Source organism: Trachypithecus francoisi, unplaced genomic scaffold, assembly GCF_009764315.1.
Source record: "Trachypithecus francoisi isolate TF-2019V2 unplaced genomic scaffold, Tfra_2.0 Lachesis_group20, whole genome shotgun sequence".
NCBI lineage: Eukaryota > Metazoa > Chordata > Mammalia > Primates > Cercopithecidae > Trachypithecus > Trachypithecus francoisi.
This window is the reverse complement of record NW_022681466.1, coordinates 68,938,070-68,959,565: the sequence shown is the minus strand read 5'-3', so window position 1 is coordinate 68,959,565 and position 21,496 is coordinate 68,938,070. Positions and strand designations below refer to the sequence as shown.

General features: G+C 38.9%; 1 protein-coding gene across 2 annotated transcripts in view; it reads right to left on the bottom strand.

The window, feature by feature from the left end:
• Window positions 1–20,908, bottom strand: part of SPATA22 (spermatogenesis associated 22) — a 28,881-nt gene extending 7,973 nt beyond the window's left edge. The window contains exons 1-6 of one of the 2 annotated variants that reach the window (XM_033185099.1): window positions 20,277–20,908; window positions 17,971–18,086; window positions 15,806–15,934; window positions 12,617–12,677; window positions 12,393–12,488; window positions 1,487–1,829 (exon numbers count right to left, since the gene is read on the bottom strand). In XM_033185099.1, coding sequence (XP_033040990.1) covers window positions 1,487–1,829; window positions 12,393–12,488; window positions 12,617–12,677; window positions 15,806–15,934; window positions 17,971–18,013 — 672 coding nt within the window. In that variant the 5' untranslated portion in view covers window positions 18,014–18,086; window positions 20,277–20,908. The remainder of the gene's footprint in view (window positions 1–1,486; window positions 1,830–12,392; window positions 12,489–12,616; window positions 12,678–15,805; window positions 15,935–17,970; window positions 18,087–20,276) is intronic. The other variant, XM_033185097.1, reaches the window with a different exon arrangement.
• Window positions 20,909–21,496: the final 588 nt, after the last annotated feature.

The window sequence follows — 21,496 nt, the reverse complement described above, 5'->3', positions numbered from 1 at the left end:
TTTCAAAGGCAGGGGAACACTTTCCTTTGTGAGGGTGAGGGTTGTGAAGAGCAAATGATGGGATTTTTTTCAAAATACAAGTAGTTTCTTCCCTCCTCCCCCTCCTAACCAAGATTCTAACATGCCTCCTGTTGATGATTATGGCCACAGTAAACCACGGTTACTAAGGTGATTCTGTCGTATAATTTTGAGTACAAGGAAACATAAGATTGAGGACCACTGTGAAACATGCTTTATTAATCTTATTTCCAACAAAAAACAAAACTTGGAAAAACAAATTTTACCCCGATGGCTTACTGAAAAGATTGCTTTTTCAGACATATGGGCAGAACAAAAACGAATAACTGTAAGAAGTTGTTATCATTCCTAGGCTGGAAGGACAAGAGGAGAAAATAAAAGTATCAAGCCCAGGAAAGCTATACTCGTGAAGGGGCTACATCATGCAGTGACACAGCCACTGCTGGTGATGTAACATTTAAGACAGGAGAAAGCGAGAAAACCCAACTTTTCCTCCCACCCTGTGATGTCGTACCAGTGACTCCTACTGGCTGACCTCTAGCAAAAGCCAGGAAGTAAACAATCTCAGGATGGTGCACTACATAGGACAATTCAGCCTTCCAGAACACAGAGAGGGGCAGGCGAAGAGTCAAGTGGGCGAGGGGCCAGGGAGCAGAGATGAGGAATAACCAGCACACATAATCTATAAATAATATTTACAAAGAACAATTAGAGCACTGAGCATGGAGAGGAACTACAGCTGAGATACAGGTATAGGGAAGAATATAAATCAAAGCACAGAGTGTATGCTATGTTTAGAGAACTGTGACGAGTCTGAAGTGTCTAGAGCATTGGACAATTAGTAGACTATGAAATATGAGGCTACAAAGGTAAAAGAGGATAAGATCATAAAGCAAAGGTCATGATAAGTTGATCATAAAGAAAACTATGGCCTGCAGTGCAAATCTAACCTGCCATCTGTGTAAACGTTTGTTGGAGGACAGCCGTGCCCATTCATTTATGTATTGTTTATGGCTGCTTCCAAGCTACAGTGGCAGAGTTGAGTAGTATTGTTGAGTAGCTGTAACAGAGACAGTATGACCCATAAAGCCAAAAATACTATCTGGCCCTTTATAGAAAATACTTGCTGACCTCTGTTGAAAAATACTTAGAATGACATATGAAGAGCCTGGGTAACTTCACAAACAATGGATAAACTCATTATCCTTAAAATGAGTGTAAAGTGAAAGTCAGAATTGAGTAGAAAACTCTAAAGTTTTAAAGGAAAAGGAGCAGCCATTCACACCCTGTAAGAAAATATTTCGGAAACTAACCTTCATCCACTTCAATGGAACTTAATATTTATGCTAATCAAGTAATGTATGTCATGGAATTTATTTCACGTGCTCTTATCTCTGTAATTTTCTAAATATTTACCTCATATATTTTAAAACGTAAATAAGTCATTAATTGATATTTAAACATTTACCTTCAGAGTGTTGTCTTCTGGAATATCATCCAACATTTGTTTCTTATATTGATTTTGTTGAAAATTGGGCTTAAATGTCTGCAATGCACTGTTTTTGTCTACCCCTCTCATTGTGGAGCCAGATATTTTTGATGAAGGTGTTTGTCTGAGTAGCTCAGTTTCTTTGTTGCGAGGTAAGTTAGGAGGTTCGGGTATTCCCAATTGTTTTTGTTGTTGAGCTCCCGAACTCATTGGACAAGAATTTTTTCCATCATTTGCCACTAAGTTTGTTCGTTTACATTGAGGCTTAAAATCACTTTTATTCCAAGTTTTCAAGCTGGTATTTTTGTTGTCATCTCTGTAGCTGTAATAGTGCCAAAAAAAAAAAAAAGCATTTGTTTCTATATGGTTTCTTAATTACAAGAAAAATTGATAATGAAAAATTCATTTATATAGCAATTTATGATTTAGAAAGCACTTCATTACTAACTACTTAGAAATTCCAAATACATCACAACAACCCTACAATGTATTATTACCCTCTTTCCAGATGAGAAGACTGATCCTTAATGAGGAATTAACTTGTCCAAAGTCATACAGGAAATTACCCACAAGTCTAGAACCCAGGAAATACAAGATCTCCCAACTCAGAGTCTAGTACTACAAAGTATATTTTTAAATGATAGCATCCTTCATATGATAGTAGTTGTATCCAAGTGGTAAGATTTTGAAGGCATTTGCATGCTTCTTTATATATTCAATTTAAAAATTTTCTACAAAGTAAAATTTTAAGAAGTTAAACTGTGGCTTGGAATTGATTTTAAATCACAAGGAGAATACATAAAAGCAGGATAGATAGCTATTAATATTTGATTAGAAATTCTGTGGTTTTAATGCATACCTTAAAAGCCCTACTACAATGAATCTGGTACAACATTTGCCAGCAACATTAGGTGTGTTATATCAGTTGACCAGAACATTATGCTAGATGCTAATGAGGCCAAAATCAAAAGCATAATTTCTGAGCAGCCTAGTTAGGAGTTCCACAGGAAACAAAACTAGCCCAAATCACAAATCACAAATTCTTTTTTTATTTTTCTTTTTTCTTGGAAACAGGGTCTCGCTCTGTCACCCAGGCTGGAGTGTAATGGCGAGAACACAGCTCACTCTAGCATCAACCTCCCAAGCTCAAGCGATCCTCCCACCTCAGCCTCCTGAGTAGCTGGAACTACAGGTGAGTGCCACTATGCCCAGCTAATTTTTGTTATTTTTTGTACAGACAGGGTTTCACCATGTTGTCCAAGCTGGCCACAAACTCGTGAGCTCAAGTGATCCACCTCCTTGGCCTCCCAAAGTGCTGGGACTAGAGGCGTAAGCCACCATTCTCAGCCCACAAATTCTTAATTCTCAGGAATTTTCCTGGAAATACCACAAGTATCACAAGAGGGTAACCAATAAAACCTATCCCTTTTTTAGGTAAATAATCCAAAAAGAGGTCTGGGTGCACTACTGACCAGGAACAAATCCAAGTTTTATGAGGCCTGAAGCTTGTATAATTTGGGAAACACTGTTAATTGGGTACAAAGTTAGTATAAAATAATGAGAAAAGCAAGCACAATTACAACAATTTAAATTACAAACACCACAAACATCACAATACCCAGAAAAAAAAATGAGAATTATTAACTGCCTGATACTCCTTTATAGAAATTTTTTCCTACACTGAACACTTCTTCATACAACAATAATTTTGTAATTTTTTTTGGACTCAGGCCAGTCTCAAACCCATGGGCACAAGTGATTCTTCTGCCTCAACCTCCAAAGTAGTTGGCACTACAGGTATGTATCATCATACACAACAATTTTGTAATTTTATTTTCAATAAAGAGAACAGAAACACAATTTTGTCTTTCCTCTCTCTCATGGTTATAGAAATTACTTTTATTATTCATAGTCTAGAAAAATCTATTTCAGCTTTACAACTCTCTATTGGTAACAGCACATTTGTAATAACGCCAAAGATCACTGATCACAGATCACCATAACAGATATAATAATAATGAAAAAGTCTGAAATATTGCAAGAAATACCAAAATGTGACATAGAAACATGAAGCGAGCACATGCTGTTGGAAAAATGGCACCAATCGACTTGCTCAATGCAGGGTTACCACAAACCTTCGACTTGTAAAGAATGCAGTATCTGTGAAAAGCAATAAAGCAAAGTGCAATATATGAGGTATGCCTGTATGAAGAGTGGCTGAGTGGATTAAAGATCCAACTATATGCTGTCTACAATGAACACAGTTTACATTCAAAGACACATAAAAGCTGAGAATAAAGGGATGGAAAAACATACTCCATGCAAACGGCAACCACAAGAAAACAGGGCTGGCTAGGTTGATGTCAGACAAAATACACTTTAAGTTAAAAGTTGTCTCTAAAAACAAAGAAGGTCACTATATAATGTTAAATGAGTAAATTCAATAGCAAGATATAAAAATTGTGAATATATATACATCCAACATCAGAGCACCTAAATATATAAATACTGACAAATCTAAAAGGAAAAATTGACAGCAACATAATAAAAAGAAAGCTCAATATTCCACTTTTTATAATAGATAAATCATCCAGACAGAAAAATCAACAAACACTGAACTTGAACAATACTATGGATCAAATGGACCCAAAAGACATATATAGAATTTGCCAACCAACAACAGAAGACCACACATTCTTCTCAAGCACAGATGGAACGTTCTCAAGGATAACTCACATGTTAGGTCACAAAATCAGACTTAACACATTTAAGAAGATCAAAATCATACCGAGTATCTTTTCTGACCATAATGGTATAAAACTAGAAATCAATAACAGCTAGAAAATGGAAAAACTGGCCGGGCATGGTGGCTTACGCCTGTAATCCCAGCACTTTGGGAGGCCAAGGCAGGCAGATCACAAGGCCAAGAGAATGAGACCGTCCTGGCTAACACAGTGAAATCCTGTCTCTACTAAAAATACAAAAATTAGCTGGGTGTGGAGGCACGCACCTGTAGTCCTAGCTACTTGGGAGACTGAGGCAGGAGAATCACTTGAACCCAGGAGGCAGAGATCGCAAGTGAGCCGAGATCACGTCACTGAACTCCAGCCTGGGCAACAGAGTGAGACTCCATTTCAATTTAAAAAGAAAAGAAAAGAAAATGGAAAAATTCACAAGTACAACAACACGCTCTTGAACAACCATTGATCAAAGAGGAAATTTAAAAAGGAAATTTTAAAATTATCTTGAGACAGAAACAAAGCATAACATACCAAAACTTATGGGAAAGCAAAAGCAGTACTAAGGGCAGCTTATAGCAATAAATGTGTAAGTGGAAATAAAAAGATCTCAAATAAGCATCCTAACTTCACACTTAAAGGAATTGGAAAAAGAATAACAAACTAAGCCCAAAATAAGCACATAAAGGAAATAATAAGACTACAGTAGAAATAAATAAAGTAGAGAATAAAAAAAAAAAAAGCAAAACTGGGACCAGGAGAGGTGGCTTACGCCTGTAATCCCAGCACTTTGGGAGGCTGAGGCGGGCGGATCACAAGTCCAAGAGATCGAGACCATCCTGGCCAACATGGTGAAACCCCATCTCTACTAAAAATATAAAAATTAGCTGGGCATGGTGGCACAGGCCTGTAGTCCTAGCTACTCAGGAGGCTGAGACAGGAGAATTGCCTGAACCCGGGAGGCGGAGGTTGCAGTGAGCCGAGATCCTGCCACTGCACTCCAGCCTGGCAACAGAGTGAGACTCCATCTCAAAAAGAAAAAAAGAAAGAAAGAAAAAGAAAAAAAAAGAAAAACTAAGAGCTTATTTTTTTGAAAAGATAAAGTCGATAGCCCCTTACATAGACTAAAAAAAGAAAAAATTTAAATAAATGAAAGAGGAGACACAAAATGGATTTCTCAAAAATAGTAAGGGACTATTATGAACATTATATGACAACAAATTGGATAACAGAAGAAATGGATAAATACCTAGAAATAAGCAACTTACCAAGATTGAATCAAGAAGAGGTAGAAAGCCTAAACAGACCAATAATAAGGAAATTAAAGAAGTAATCAAAAACCTCTCAACAAAGAAAAGCCCAGGACCAGATGACTTCACAGTGAATTCTATCAAACATTCAAAGAGAAATTAATACCAATCTTCTTAAATTCTTTCATAAAACAAGAGGGGGCCGGGCGCGGTGGCTCAAGCCTGTAATCCCAGCACTTTGGGAGGCCGAGACGGGCGGATCACGAGGTCAGGAGATCGAGACCATCCTGGCTAATACGGTGAAACCTCGTCTCTACTAAAAAATACAAAAAAAACTAGCTGGGCGAGGTGGCGGGCGCCTGTAGTCCCAGCTGCTCGGGAGGCTGAGGCAGGAGAATGGCGTAAACCCGGGAGGCAGACCTTGCAGTGAGCTGAGATCCGGCCACTGCACTCCAGCCTGGGTGACAGAGCGAGACTCCGTCTCAAAAAAAAAAAAAAAAAACAAGAGGGAATACTTCCAAATTCATTTTGTGAGACTAGCATCACTCATATCAAAATCAAACAAAGACACTGCTAGAAAACTACAGGCCAGTATCACTAAAGAACACAGATGCAAAAATCCTCAATAAAATACTACCAAGGCAAATTCAACAGCACATCAAAAAATCACCTATCAAGAACTCTGCTCACTACATGGGTGAGGTGATAGGATCCATACTTCAAACCTTAGCATCACACAATATTCCCATGTAACAAATCTGCACATGTAACCCCTATATTTAAAGTGAAAGTTGAAATCTTTTTTTAAAAAAAATTATACACCATGATCAACTGGGACTTATTTCTGGGATGCAAGGTTGCTTTAACATACACAAATCAATCAATGTTATACACCACAGTAGCAGAATTAAAGATAAAAATAGATGCAGAAAAAGCATCTGACAAAGTTCAACATCCATTCAGTTTACTCTAAAAAACATAAGTATAGAAGGAATATACTCCAACACAATAAAGGTCATCTGCAAAATTCCCACAGCTAACATCACAATGGGGGAAAACCAAAAGGTTTTTTTCAAAGATCCAGTACAAGGCAAGGATGCCCACTCTTACCACTTCTATTCAAACATAGTTACAGGCTGGGCATTCTAAATGTGAAAATCCAAAACTCAAAATGCTCCAAAATTTGAAACTTTTTAAGCAACAACATGATGCCCAATGGAAATGATCATTAAAGCATTTCAGATTTTGAATTTTCAGATTTAGGATACTCAACTGGTAGGTATTCTGCAAATACTCCGAACCCCAAAAAAATCTGAAACATTTCTGATCCCAAATATTTCAGATAAGGAGTACTCAACTAGTCTTGGAAGTCCTCACCAATCAATTAGTCAAGAAAAGGAAACAAAAGGAGTGCAAATTGGAAAGGACGAAGTAAATGTCTCTGTTTGCAGATGACATGATCCTGTATGTAGACAACCCTAAAAACTCCATTAAAAAACTGTTAGAACTAAAAAATGAATTCAGTAAAGTTGCAGGATACAAAACCAACATACAAAAATCAGGAGCATTTCTTTACACCAATAATAGATATCCCAAAAGGAAACCAAGCGAACGATCCCATTTACAATAACACCAAAAAGAATAAAATACTTAGGAATAAATAACCAAGGTGGAAAAAGGTCTATACACTAAAAAGTATAAAACACTGATTAAAAAAAAAAAAAAAAAAAAAAAAAACACTGAAGACAAAATAAATGAAAAATCCTGTGTCATGGATTTGAAGATTTGATACTGTTAAATGTCCAAACTACCCAAAGTGATCTACAGACTCAATACAATCCCTATCAACATTTCAACGATATTTTTCACAGAAATAGAAAAAACAATCCTAAAATTCATATGGACCCACAAAAGACTCAGAATAGCTAAAACAATCTTGAGAAAGAACAAAGCTGCATCCATCACACTTCCTGATTTCAAGTTATACTGAAAAGCTATAGTAATCAAAACAGTATGGTACTGGTATTAAAACAGGCACACAGACCAACAGAACAGAGTAGAGAGCCCAGAAATAAACCCATACATTTACATTTAATTGATTTTCAACAAAAGTGAGAAGAACACACAATGGGAAAAAAGTCTCTGCCATAAATAGTATTGGAAAAACTGGATATCCAGATGCAGAAGAATGGAACTGGACCCTTACCTTACACCATATACAAAAATCAACTCAACATGGATTAAAGACTTAAACCAAGTAGGACCTGAAACCATAAAACTCTTCGGAAAAAAACGTAGGGAACAAATTCCTTGACATTGGTCTTGCAAATGACTTCTTTCAACATGACACCAAAAGCACAGTCAACAAAAGCAAAAATAAATATTTGAGAACTACATCAAACTAAAAAGCTTCTGCACAGTAAAGGAAATAATCAACAGAGTGAAAAAGCAATCTATAGCATGGGAGGAAATGTTGGTAAACTATATAACTGATAAGTAGTTAACATCCAAAATATTTAAGGAGAGAACTCATAACAAAAAACAACACAATTTAAAGATGGGCAAAGAACCTAAATAGACATTTTTCTAAAGAAGACACACAGATGGCCAATGGGTATATAAAAAGGTGCACAACATCACTAATCATCAGGAAAATGCAAATCAAAACTACAAGGATATATTATCAACTCACACTTGTTAGGACAGCTGTCATCAAAAATTCAAAAGATAACAAACGTTGGCAAGGGTGCAGAAAAAAGGCAATTCTTGTATACTCTTGGTGGAAATGTAACTTGGTAGAGCCATTATGAAAAACAGCATGGAAGTTCCTCAAAAAAATTAAAAACAGAACTACTATATAATCTAACAATCCCACTTCTGGATATATATCCAAAGGAAATGAAATTAGTATCTCAAAGAGGTATCTCCATTTCCAGATTCACTGCAGTATTATTCACAATAGCCAAGAGGGCTAGGCACGGTGGCTTACACCTGTAATCCCAGCACTTTGGGAGGCTGAGGCAGGTGGATCACCTGAGGTCAGGAGTTCGAGACCAGCCTGGCCAACATGGTGAAAACCCGTTTCTACTAAAATACAAAATTAGCCAGGCATAGTGGCACATGCCTATAATCCCAGCTACTCAAGAGGCTGAGGCAGAAGAATCACTTGATCCCAGGAGGCGGAGGTTTCAGTGAGCTGAGACCACACCATTGCACTCACATTGTCCTGTTGCCATTGCCTGGGCAACAAGAGGGAAACTTCGCCCAAAAAAAAAAAAAAAAAAAAAAAAATTTCCAAGATATGTAACAACGTAAGTGACAGATAAATGGACTAAAAAATGTATCACGAAGAGATAACGGAACACTATTCAGACATTAAAAAGAAGTAAATCCTGCCATTTGTGACAACATGGATGAACCGAGAGGATGTTATGCTAAGTGAAATAAGTCAGACACAGAAAGAAAAATACTATATGTGCTTACTTATATGTGGGATCTTTACAAATCAAACTCATAGAAGCAGAGAGTAGAACAGTGGTTACCAGGGGTGAAGAGGCGGGAGAAATAAGGTGATGTCAGTCAAAGGGTACAAAGTTTCAGTTACGTAGAATGAGTAAATTCTAGAGATCTAATGTAGAGCACGAGGACTATAGTTAATAATACTGTGTTATACAGATGAAAATTGCTTAGAAGGTAGATCTTAAGTGTTCTCACTACAAGAAAAAAATGGTAATTATGCGAAGAGATGGATATGTTAATTAGCCTGACTGAAATCAGGTCACTATGTATATGCATATTAAAATATCAGGTTGTATCCCTTAAATATATATAATTTTAATTTTAAAAAAACACAAAACACTTTTTTTGAAACACGGTCTCACTTTGTCACCCAGGCTGGAGTGCAGTGGCAGGATCTCAGCTCACTGCAACCTCTGCCTCCCAGGTTCCAGTGATTCTCCTGCCTCAGCCTCCCAAGTAGCTGGGATTACAGGCATGTGCCACCACACCTGGCTAATTTTTGCATCTTTTTGGTAGAGACGGGGTTTCACCACGTTGGCCAGGCTGGTCTCAAACTCCCGACCTCAAGTGATCCGTCCACCTCTGACTCCCAAATTGCTGGGATTACAAGTGTGAGCCACCGCATCCGGCTCTAATTAAAACTTTTTTAAGATAACAATAGAAATACAATATTCAACTGCAGTCAGAACTGTAACAAGGATGAGATTGTCAAGAGAGTGTTCCAGATGCAAACAGAGTCCAAAAGAAAATATTCCTCATATCTTTGGCCATCCTGAGCAAGTTGAAGGAGATCTAAAAGTTTTAAAATTTAGTTATATGGATACTGGGGGCCTGCCACCTCCTTTTATGAATTACTGACTTAAGTTATATACTATTTTAGATTATTAAACTTTTACAATAGGTCTGTGTAACAAGAATGGTTGAAAGACATGATGTGTAATAAAACAATTCTAGTTGTATCAGAGCAATAGGCATTCTAAGTATTCCACACACAAGCACGTTAGATAAATTCATATATTTGTAAAATCCTTAATTAAGGGTTTTCGTGGTAGTGATAGACAAGTCAGCACAAAGTTACATAAATACATCAGAACTGTATGTTTTATGCACAATATATATTGAGTACTGAAGGAACCTCAGATATCATCTAGTTCAACTTTTTTCCCATGGATAAAGACATAAGACTCAAAAAAGATGAAATGGTTTGTTTTTTTCTGTTCAAAAATATATTAATGGTTAACTCTGGATCAGTGTAACTATGAATAATTTTCTTTTTCCTTTTTTTCTAGAATTATTCTATTATTTTCATAATGAGAATAGTAAGTTATTTTAGAAAAAAAAATCCTTATCTTCCCTTAAAATTTATGCATTTACCTGAACCTGTTTGCCAGGTTGTGTTCAGTTCTCAGTTTGTAAAGCCTTCATCTCACCAAGCACAATAGCGTATGCCTGTAATCCCAGCACTTTGGAAGGCTGAGGTGAGGGAATCACTTGAGCCCAGGAGTTCAAGACCAGCCTAGGCAACATAGCAAGACCTAATCTCTACTAAAAATTTAAAAATTAGCCAGGCATGGTGGTGCAAACCAATAGTCAGCCCCAGCTACTCAGGAGGCTGAGGTGGGAGGATTGTTTAAGCCCAGGAGTTCAAAGTTGCAATGAGCTATGATCATGCCACTGCACTCCAGCCTAGGCAACATGGCAAGATCCAGTCTCAAAAAAAAAAAGATTTAAAATGTTAAAAGTCCTCGTATCACCTCAGCTCCTCAACTGAGATGTCTTAACTACTAAGTAAGTACAAGCTCAATGTCTCCTTGGAGTCTAAAGCCAATTGCAGGAGCTTTGGCAAAGAAACTCATCCTTACTAATCTTACTAATTGTCCATATCCTAATTCTGGTGAATGAAATATATACTGATAATGTATCTAATAACACAGTATCGATAAGAATAGGAGTGTACTTTGCTCTTGAAAACTCCATGTCCCAAGAAAGTCTAGACTAGGCTGCCAGAAACAACATAGGATGGCCACTTAAACCTGAATTTCAAATAAGTAACAAATTTTTGGTATAAGTATGTCCCAAATATTGGCTGTGACACATACTAAAAAAATTCCTGATTACCTGAAATTCAAATTTAACTGGGCATCCTTTATTTTTATTTGCTAAATCTGGCAACTCTACCTGGACTCTAAACCTGAGCTTAGTCCTTTAACTGGTTCAAAAAATCTTCAGCAGATTACCAACTGCCTTTATGAATTTTTAAATGTTCTCTACTCCTGGATTTCCTGTTGCATTCCAACAGTCTGACAGATCATGTATTAATTCAAATCGTAATATCCAATACTGACTGTCTGTCCAGATTACAATCTGTTACCTAATTCTCTAATGCTTGTCAGAATGGATTTTCTTCTAGCACCTGCAGTTGGAACCATGTCTCCAAGAACCATCCCAAACAACTGAACAGGCCTAGTTTTAAGGCCTTGTTATGAAGAAACTAATGGACTGGTCCTGGGGAAACTAGCATGAATAATAAAATCAAAACTAATTTTTAAATCAAGACATTATTTCAATGTATTTATTAACAACTATAAAAAAGCTTCCCCTTTTTAAAAAAATGTTATCTTTATATAATAAAAATGAGAATAGTATTAACTTCATATGGTTGTTGTAAGGATTATTGAAATAACATATCAAAGCCCTTAACAGTGACTGATTTAGTGTTGTTTTCCCAGCACTTTATTTCCAAAATTATTTCCTTCAATATTGCCATTTATCCAAGGCTACTAAAATCCAACCAAGAAAAATCCATGTTCTTTTTCTATCAATTTTTTCATACTATTTAAACATTAAACTTTGGTACTTATGGCAAGAACCCTCACATCTTTCTGACTATCTCCTTCATTTCTTGAGCCCCTATTATTACAGATGCATGTGCATCTCAGCCGCCACGTTCCCTTCTCCTTCCATTCTGTGTACTTTGAAGCTAACTGTCTTACAGGATATGACTGAGCACTCTAATTGGTTCTCAATTCCTAAATATGACCAATACTAAGATATGATTCCTGTCTATCTATTGTCAATTAAATCATTAATAACCCATAAGCAAAATCATAAATTCATAGCAATGAATATTATCAGAAATTTCATTATCACATTAAGAATCTTTTGAAGCATAATCACTGTGAAATTTGCATATTTTTAAGTTTTACATGCGTGTTCTCTTAAGTTCTTTCATAAAACATAATACTGCCATAGTTATTATTTATAGAAATTTCCTAAATATAATTCTGTCTGAGAAACAAAGAAGTGAAGGAGGAGGGAAGGATGAAGAAGACAGGAAAATGAGAAGGAACAGAAGAAAGAAATTTCAAGTAGACTCACCTCCAACCACCGTGACTTCTTTCAGTATTTGATTGAATAGAGTTAAAGATAGAATCTTGACTTCTCAGAGGACGAGAAACTGAATGTGGTATTTGCCTTTCAAGGGAATATGTCTTGTTAAATATTAACAGTTTGCTTTCAAATTGAGAAATTAAGATATACATAGAAGAATAACATCAGTCAGTAACAGACACACATCCAATGGTTTATATTTCTTCACATACCCAGTGTCCATTGTTTTCATTACAGGAGCCAACTCTGCATTCATAGCTTCCCAGGCCCAATCTCAAAAGATATAAGTAACATAGATAAAAGTAAGATACGTAGTATTTTTCAAAATGATAACTTCATACTTATTTAATTTTGGGGGTTTAAAAACTTGAAGAAGAAAAAACTTGAATATATGGACTTCTTCGACAATACTTTGTTGGAAAACCTGTCACAGCCTGCTTTATTAATTTTTATAGATGTCTTTCTTATTCATTGTATTTTAAGCAAAGATAATTTAATCTGTACCTTTTCTACAATCACTTCTAGTATAGTATCTTTAACTTTGTAACATAAATTTCATCTAATCCAATGTTTATTGAACTTTTTAAATCCCACCCACAGAAAGAAATACATCGTAACTCAGAACATGTATATGCATGACATATGTGTGAGATACAAACAGAGAGACAGAGAAAGGAGGAAAAAGAATATAAAACTTCACCATCAAATCTTATCCTTAATATCTGTGATACACTCTGACACAGGCATGTGTCACTTAATGACAGGAATACATTCTAAGAAATGTGTTGTGAGGTGATTTTGTTTTGCAAACATCATAGAGTGTACTTACACAAAGCTGGAGAGTACAGCTTGCTACACACCTAGGCTACATGTTACAGCCTATTGCTCCTAGGCTACAAACTTGTGCAACATGTTACTGTACTCAATACCATAGGCAATTGTAACATAATAGTATTTGTGTATCTAAACATATCTAAACATAGAAAAGGTACAGTAAAAATATAAAAGATAAAAACCAATACACCCAAGAGGGCACATACCATAAATGGAGATTGCAGGACTGAAAGTTGCTCTGGGTGAGTTAGTGATTAAGTGGTGAGTGAATATGAAGGCCTAGGACATTACCGTACACTACTGTAGACTAAACAAACCATACATTTAGGCTATTATATATATATTATATTGTAGCCTACTGTAGCCAATTTTATAAATTATATTTATTAAAAAAAAACCGTGCTATGACATTATGACAGCTACTACCTTATGTCACTAGGAAATAGAAATGTTTCAGCTCCATTATATTTGTAGTGGCACCACCATCACACAGGTGGTGTGACTGACCAAAACATTGTTATGCAGGGCATGGCTGTTATTTTCTATTCTACTCTACTTTATTCTCTTCTATTTCTTTTTTCAAAGATCGAGTATATCCCAGACCGACTAATGAATCAAGACAAAAATTTTCTAAAAAAAACACTGATAAGATCCTATCTCTTACACAATACAGGAAAATTACTATTTCTGACAAATAGTAACCCTGGTTAGAGCTTGAAGTACTTCAGGAGGACACACATTTCCTTACGGAGTAGCTCAGTTTTTCAAGGTCAACATTCATGCTACTTATAAAAATATTTTAAATTATGGAATATTTTTTAAATGGCGGAATATGACCAGATAAATGCCCAGTTGTGCATATCCATGTGAATTTATCATTTTTATACACAAAAATTGGAAACATATGAACTTCACACCTAAAATTCTTCAAATATATCTTTTATATATTTTGTTTTCTTTAAACAAAATAATTACAGATTTAGAAGTATATTAAAGTCTATGGGAGCACACTGGATGAAATTAACAGTACAAGTATTGCCATGTAAGAGATATTTTTAAATTCTAGCTGTATAAGATCCTATTAATGATTTTTTAAATGTGCCCCCAAAATGTAAATGTATATAACCAGCATGTACCACGTATATTTCAGAATGTCTGCCTGCCCATTCCTCTTCTAGAGGAAAGTAAAAAGTCAACAACAACCATTAAGACTTCCCAGCACCCACTAATCCTCAGCTAACTGGTTCAGAGGTAAGAGGCCTAACCTAAACCTAAGCCAGGATTTCAGTGGCCTTACTTAAAAGATGAACTGAATTGGCTGGGCGCGGTGGCTCAAGCCTGTAATCCCAGCACTTTGGGAGGCCGAGACGGGCGGATCACGAGGTCAGGAGATCGAGACCATCCTGGCTAACACGGTGAAACCCCGTCTCTACCAAAAAAAATACAAAAAGCTAGCCGGGCGAGGTGGCCGGCGCCTGTGGTCCCAGCTGCTCGTGAGGCTGAGGCAGGAGAATGGCGTGAACCCGGGAGGCGGAACTTGCAGTGAGCTGAGATCCGGCCACTGCACTCCAGCCTGGGCCACAGAGCGAGACTCCGTCTCAAAAAAATAAAAAAATAAAAAAGATGAACTGACTCACAAGCTGTCTCTAGGATTTGAATCAAGAGACACAGAGAGCAGTCTACCGATGATGACCTCTGAGAACTAGAACTAAAAGGTTATGCAAACTCCCAGCAAGGGCTACTTAGTTCACGTGCCAGTTGAAGCTATAAAGCAACTGGATGAAGGTGTGTTTTAGTCCGTTTGGACTACTATAACAAAATACTTTAGAATGGGTTATTTATAAATATGATAAATGTATTTCTCAGTTTTGGAGGCTGGGAAGTTAAGGCTTCTTACTGTGTCCTCACACGACAGGATGGAAAAGCTCCCTCACACCTTTTATAATGTCACTAATCTCATTCACAAGGGCTCTGCCTTCATGACTTAATTACCTCCGAAAGGCCCCACATCTTAATACTATCACATCAGCAATTAAGTTTCAACATATAAATTGGGGGGGGGGTCACATTTGGACCATAAACAGCTAACAAATGAATGAAGGCAAAAAATGCCATAAAAAGAGAAAAAGACTACAGCCAGGCACCAGATATTTCCAGGCATCTGCACTTCCTAAAATCTTTTTTTCCATTTTTCCTGTGTTCCCATGCACACTTATCCCCACTCCTGATGCAATTCAAGTGTTTCCATTCTTCACCACCAAATGTATAGGCTATAATACAATATCCACATGTATTTTGAGAAAGGAAAAATATTTTTCCCAATATATGTTACTACTTTATTAGAACAAAGGCTCCAAATCTAAGATACTCCATTTAAATGCTAAGCCACCCTTGTAGGTAAGGAAACTCAAACTCCTGACCTGGAATGTTCAGAAAGTGCCATGTAATTTCTGTATGTGGATAACGGAAAGAAGAAAAAATAAATTTTCTATTTTCATTATAAATTACAATTTTCTATAATCCTAGTTTGTATTTCCTGAAAAATTTTACCTTATTAATTTTCTTACCTGTAGGTAGAGGAGGAAAATCATAATTGTCAGAAGGGGTACTGATACCTGGATCGTCTTTAAGTGGATTAGAAGTTAATGGCTGTCTGTTCCTCTTTTTCTGATTGAACAATGGAACAGGCAAACAGCCTAAATTGAATTACTAATAAGTTAGTACATAATAGACAAATAAGCAGATCTAGTAGTAAAATAATTACTAGTATATAATAATACACACTTTAAATATATCTGCTTCTATATGCTAATATAGATTTCTATAACCTTGGATCGATTTTTCTATTCTTTTTAAGATCCTCAATAGCCTAATTTGTTTCTTCAAAAGCCTTTTCTTATTCTACCCTAACAGTTTTAATTCCTCTCGTATGGAAGTAATTCCCATCTCCTCCCTCATCCCTCAGTCTTTCCAAATCCACTTTTTTTTTTTTTTTTTTTTTTTGAGACGGAGTCTCACTCTGTCGCCGGGGCTGGAGTGCAGTGGCCGGATCTCAGCTCACTACAAGCTCCGCCTCCCGGGTTCACGCCATTCTCCTGCCTCAGCCTCCCGAGTAGCTGGGACTACAGGCGCCCGCCACCTCGCCCGGCTAGTTTTTTGTATTTTTTAGTAGAGACGGGGTTTCACAGTGTTAGCCAGGATGGTCTGGATCTCCTGACCTCGTGATCCGCCCGTCTCGGCCTCCCAAAGTGCTGGGATTACAGGCCTGAGCCACTGCGCCCGGCCCAAATCCACTTTTTTTTTTTCCTTATCCCCCTCCTGTGCTTGCCTGTTACTGTATCAACTGCGGGGGACCTTTGGAGTACAACAGAGGTGAGGAAGAACCAAACTCTGAACCATTCTTTGGACAATAGTAGCACACCCTTTTGGGCCTTGGTTCTCAAAGTTTCACTGGACTAAGATTTATCTGGAATGCTACTTAATGTGTAGGTTCCTAGACTTCACTCTCATAGACTTTATTTCAATAGATTTAGCCTGGAATTCAAAACTCTGCAATTTTAATAAGCACCCCAGGTGTCTGTAATTATGTATTTTGTGGCTCATTTTGAGAATGCCTTAGAGAGTAATAATATCCAGTCCAAATGAGAATAAATACTACTACCAATTCCTCCAGATGGTGGATCTAGGATCTCAATTCAGGCCAAAAGTCACAAAATATAAACTTTAAAACTTAGGGAACTCGAAGGGAAAAGAAGTTCAAATAGCTTGTGCATTGCTATAGAGTAAGTCAGTGGAAGAATCTAGATAGGACCCAAGATTCCTAAATATCAGTTCAGATCTCTTGCCACTGTACCATTCTCTAACTGGTCATCATTAATGTTCTACAGGCAAACACAGACTCTGTGAAAACTCTCTGATTAAAGGCTGGGAGAATTATGTGGGCTCTGGAATCAGACCGCCTGGGTCTGAATTATGACTTCGAAGTAGGTTTGAATTACAATTTCAGAGTATGATCTTGAGCAATTTCCCTAAACTCTTTGTGCCAATATGACATACACTGATAGCATAATGATTAAGAGCAGGGACTAAAGGCCAGATTCCTAGGTTCAAATTCTGATTCTGCTACTTCATGGATTGCTTTTTTAACCTCTTTTAGCCTTGGTTTTCTCATCTGAAGAACAGAAATGATTATAATAACCTATCTCAGAGTATTGGTGTAAAGATTAAATAAATTAATATATATAATTAATGTCTTGAATACAGTTAATCCACCATAAATAATAGTTACTATTATCTTCATTATTCATCATCATTCCCCTGGTTCTCATCATCCTTGCCCTCTGTCTTTATACTAATAAATTGGGAAAGCAAAAATGATAGGACAAGCTATAAGAAAGACAGAAGTGCTTCTGGAAATATTTTTTAACAAGTCACAAACACAAACAAAAACAGATCTATTTCTCTGTTTTCAGTTGTAAAGCACAGAATAACTCAAGCACATCGAATTTGTAGAAAGAACATCAAAATAAATCTAAGAAAGTTTGATCTTACTCCACCTCTACCACTAAATGTTTTGTCTTAAGTTGTTTTACTTCCTTGGACCTACAAAGAGGCTAGATTAACTGTTCAATCTATTTTAAATTTATTTCCAATGTTATATCTATAAACTATACAAGCTTTACATGCTATACAGAAAATATAGAAAATTTAAAAATAAAAAGTTGTTCAATACCTGCTGTACTTCGAGCTGAATTTTCATTCAGGCTTCGCTTCATTTCCTTCAATATCAATATCTATAATTTTCTCTTCAGTATTCCAAATTTATAATATGACATTGTCCCACCAGACCTACAAAGAAAGAAACTTATAACTCATATTGTCTCAACTACAAAACCAAATCTTCAGCCCAGTGATTACTGAAATTATGGTTTTAAACTACTTTCAAACCTGATCATGTAAACACTTTAGGGAGTCCTTTGCTTTCTAAGAGTTTACAACATAATCCACTTTTCCAACTCTGTTCCAATTAAGTTATGACTAGGGCAACTGTAACCTTGCTTCCTAAACATACGTGCAGTTTTTCACACAGTATATGTAATTTATTTCAGAATCCAGCACCCACAAAGAGAATTCTGAACCAGATCTATTAAGAAGAAAATGGACCACAGCGTTGACAAACATACATGCTTCCAACGCCAGGGAGGAAACACAGTATTTAGCCACTGGGAACTTCCTCCATGCCCTACTTCAAGGCATTGTGCAGGTCATCTGCCTTTGCATCAGTTTGAAACTCCTGGATTACATAATACCAAAGACTAAGTCTTCCTGAGGTCAGGAGTTGAAGACCAGCCTGGCCAACATGCAGAAAGCCCATCTCTACTAAATATACAAAATTAGCCGGGAGTGGTGGCAGGTGCCTGTAATCCCAGCTACTCGGGAGGCTGAGGCAGGAGAATCGCTTGAGCCCTAGAGGCCGAAGTTGCAGTGAGCCAAGATTGTGCCACTGCACTCCAGCCTGGGCAACAAGAGCTAGACTCCATTTCAAAAAAAAAAACAAAAAAAGAAAGACTAAACCCTCCCTTCATATCCAGAATAAGTGTAATGACAAGTTTCCACTCCATTTCCACAACTTCAACAAGTGAAACAAGGTTTTCCTTAGTTTTCTTCTTTTACAACAGAATTTCTCCTGTAATTTTGCATGTTTAGCCCCTCACACATTTCAACCCCAATCTAATTCAACAAACACTTGCCCACTGCGTGAAGAGGTAAGATACAAACCCAAACCAGGTAACTTCTGTTCTAAATTCACGACCCAGTGAGACAGAGAGACGGACACATACACAACTAAGCAATAATGCAAGTCAGGCCAAGGTGCTAATTTTCTTTTTTTTTTTTTTTTGAGACGGAGTCTTGCTCTGTCGCCCGGACTGGAGTGCAGTGGCCGGATCTCAGCTCACTGCAAGCTCCGCCTCCCGGGTTCCCGCCATTCTCCTGCCTCAGCCTCCCGAGTAGCTGGGTCTACAGGCGCCCGCCACCTCGTCCGGCTAGGTTTTTTTTGTATTTTTAGTAGAGACGGGGTTTCACCGTGTTAGCCAGGATGGTCTCGATCTCCTGACCTCGTGATCCGCCCGTCTCGGCCTCCCAAAGTGCTGGGATGACAGGCTTGAGCCACCGCGCCCGGCCAAGGTGCTAATTTTCAAATATCGTTGGTAAAAATAAAACTTGGGAAACAGGCCGGGCGCGGTTTCCCAAGTTTTATTTATTCCCAGGAAGATCGAGACCATCCTGGCTAACACAGTGAAACCCCGTCTTTACTAAAAAATACAAAAAAATGAGCCGGGCGCGGTGGCGGCGCCTGTAGTCCCAGCTACTCGGGAGGCTGAGGCAGGAGAATGGCGTGAACCCGGGAGGCGGAGCTTGCAGGGAGCCGCGATCACGCCACTGCACTCCAGCCTGGGGCACAGAGCAAGACTCCGTCTAGGAAAAAAATGGAGGGAGGGAGGGAACGGAAGGGGAAGGAAAGGAAAATATTCTTGGTGCCAGCCTAGGAGCCACAACAGAGATTCTGCCACTTTCTCTTCCAGTGCCAACTCACATCCTATATTTAGAGGCTTATGAGGGCTATTATGTTTCTTAGGATCAAGCAAACTGAATGCACAACAACAAAAAAGTTTTTAAGTGTCACATTCTCCCCGCGGGACCATTTATCCTGAAGGCGGGGACCTTCATCTACCCGCAACCCCAGCTTCCGAATGGACCTAAGTGGCGTCAGTAATGGGGCTGGTGGTATTCGTGTGCAAAAAGTGTGCTCCATCTGCACACACGCACACCACCACCACCCACACCACCCACAACAGCCACAACAGCCATGGCCTCAAATGGCGGCCTGTTTTGGCTCCTGACGGGGGCGCGAGAGAAGAGGCTCTAGTCAAGTTCAGACGCTCTTCCAAAGGTCTCTCCTGACCCGCCCACGGAGTGGGGGCGGTTTGGTATCAACACAGCCTTTCTCCTCTAGGCCCTCCTGCCAACACGACGCACAACTTTCGCCCTCAGTTTCCCTCGCCTTCGTCAACCGTCGTCCAGGAAGCCCCGTCAGCAACGGCCAGTTCTTCCCGCCTGCGCAGAAACCGCGAGCATCAGGCTGCGCGCAGGCGCCGCGGACCGCGCAGGCGCAGTGGCCGCCTCCTGGGTGCGATGGCGTCGTCGCGGCCTCCCTGGCTGCGTTTGGCCGGGGGCGATGACGTTAACGCGCTTCCTTGGCGTTCTCACGCTGTGGACGCAGGGATGGCTCCAACTCCTTACAGTTTGGCCCAGAGAGGAAAGGAGACTGTCCCGTGACTGGAGAGACGGGCCGATCCTGCCCAACCGGCCTCAGCCCCAGCATCGTCCAAAAAGTGTGCCCCGCTTCCCCGCACCCCCTGGCCCTTTCTGAAGGTCCAGACATCCGTTTGTTAGATGCTGGTGGCCACCCAGAGTGTGCCCAGAGATTGCCTCGAAGGCCACCCGAGGGGTCTGTCTCCGTTTCTGGTTCGGATCAGGGTCAGGGGCTCTGAGTCCCCAGGAGGCTGGGGACAGAGCTGAAGCCCGGGTTCAGATGGCGGCCATGGAAGGCAGAGAGCAGTCAGCGAGGCAGGGCCGGGGCTGCGGGAGCTTGCGGAAGGGAAGCGCCGGTGAGCCGCAGAGACGCTCTGCAGGGGGAGCCGCGTGGTGTGCCACCTTGGGCGTTGAGCTCCAGGCTTCCTGGCAAAGAAGACTGTGGATTCCTGGCCCTGTGACCTTGGGCAAGTTCCTTACTGAACACCCTCAGGACCTACCAGTAAAAATACAATAACAACAATCACCCTAAAAATACTAAAAGAGGAAATAGACAATCCTGGCACACAGTAAATGCCCAGTAAATGTTAGCCCTTATGTAATACGAATAACAGTAGCTGTCATTTATCCGGAATTTACTATGGGCCAGGTAGTAGATTGTAGTTCTGAGTTCAAAGACCATGTTTTGCTGTTACCGTATCTTCTAACCATTTGAAGACTGGGATAGGGAAGGGCTCGGAGATGAAAGGAAGATTTGTTAGGAAAGGCCTAGGCCTGTAAGACCATGGATATTTTAGTAGTTGCTTTGAAAACTAAAGAAGAGTGTTACAAAATAGGCCGGGCACGGTGGCTCACGCCTATAATCCCAGCACTTTGGGAGGCCGAGGCGGGCAGATCATGAGGTCAGGAGATCGAGACCATCCTGGCCAACACGGTGAAACCCC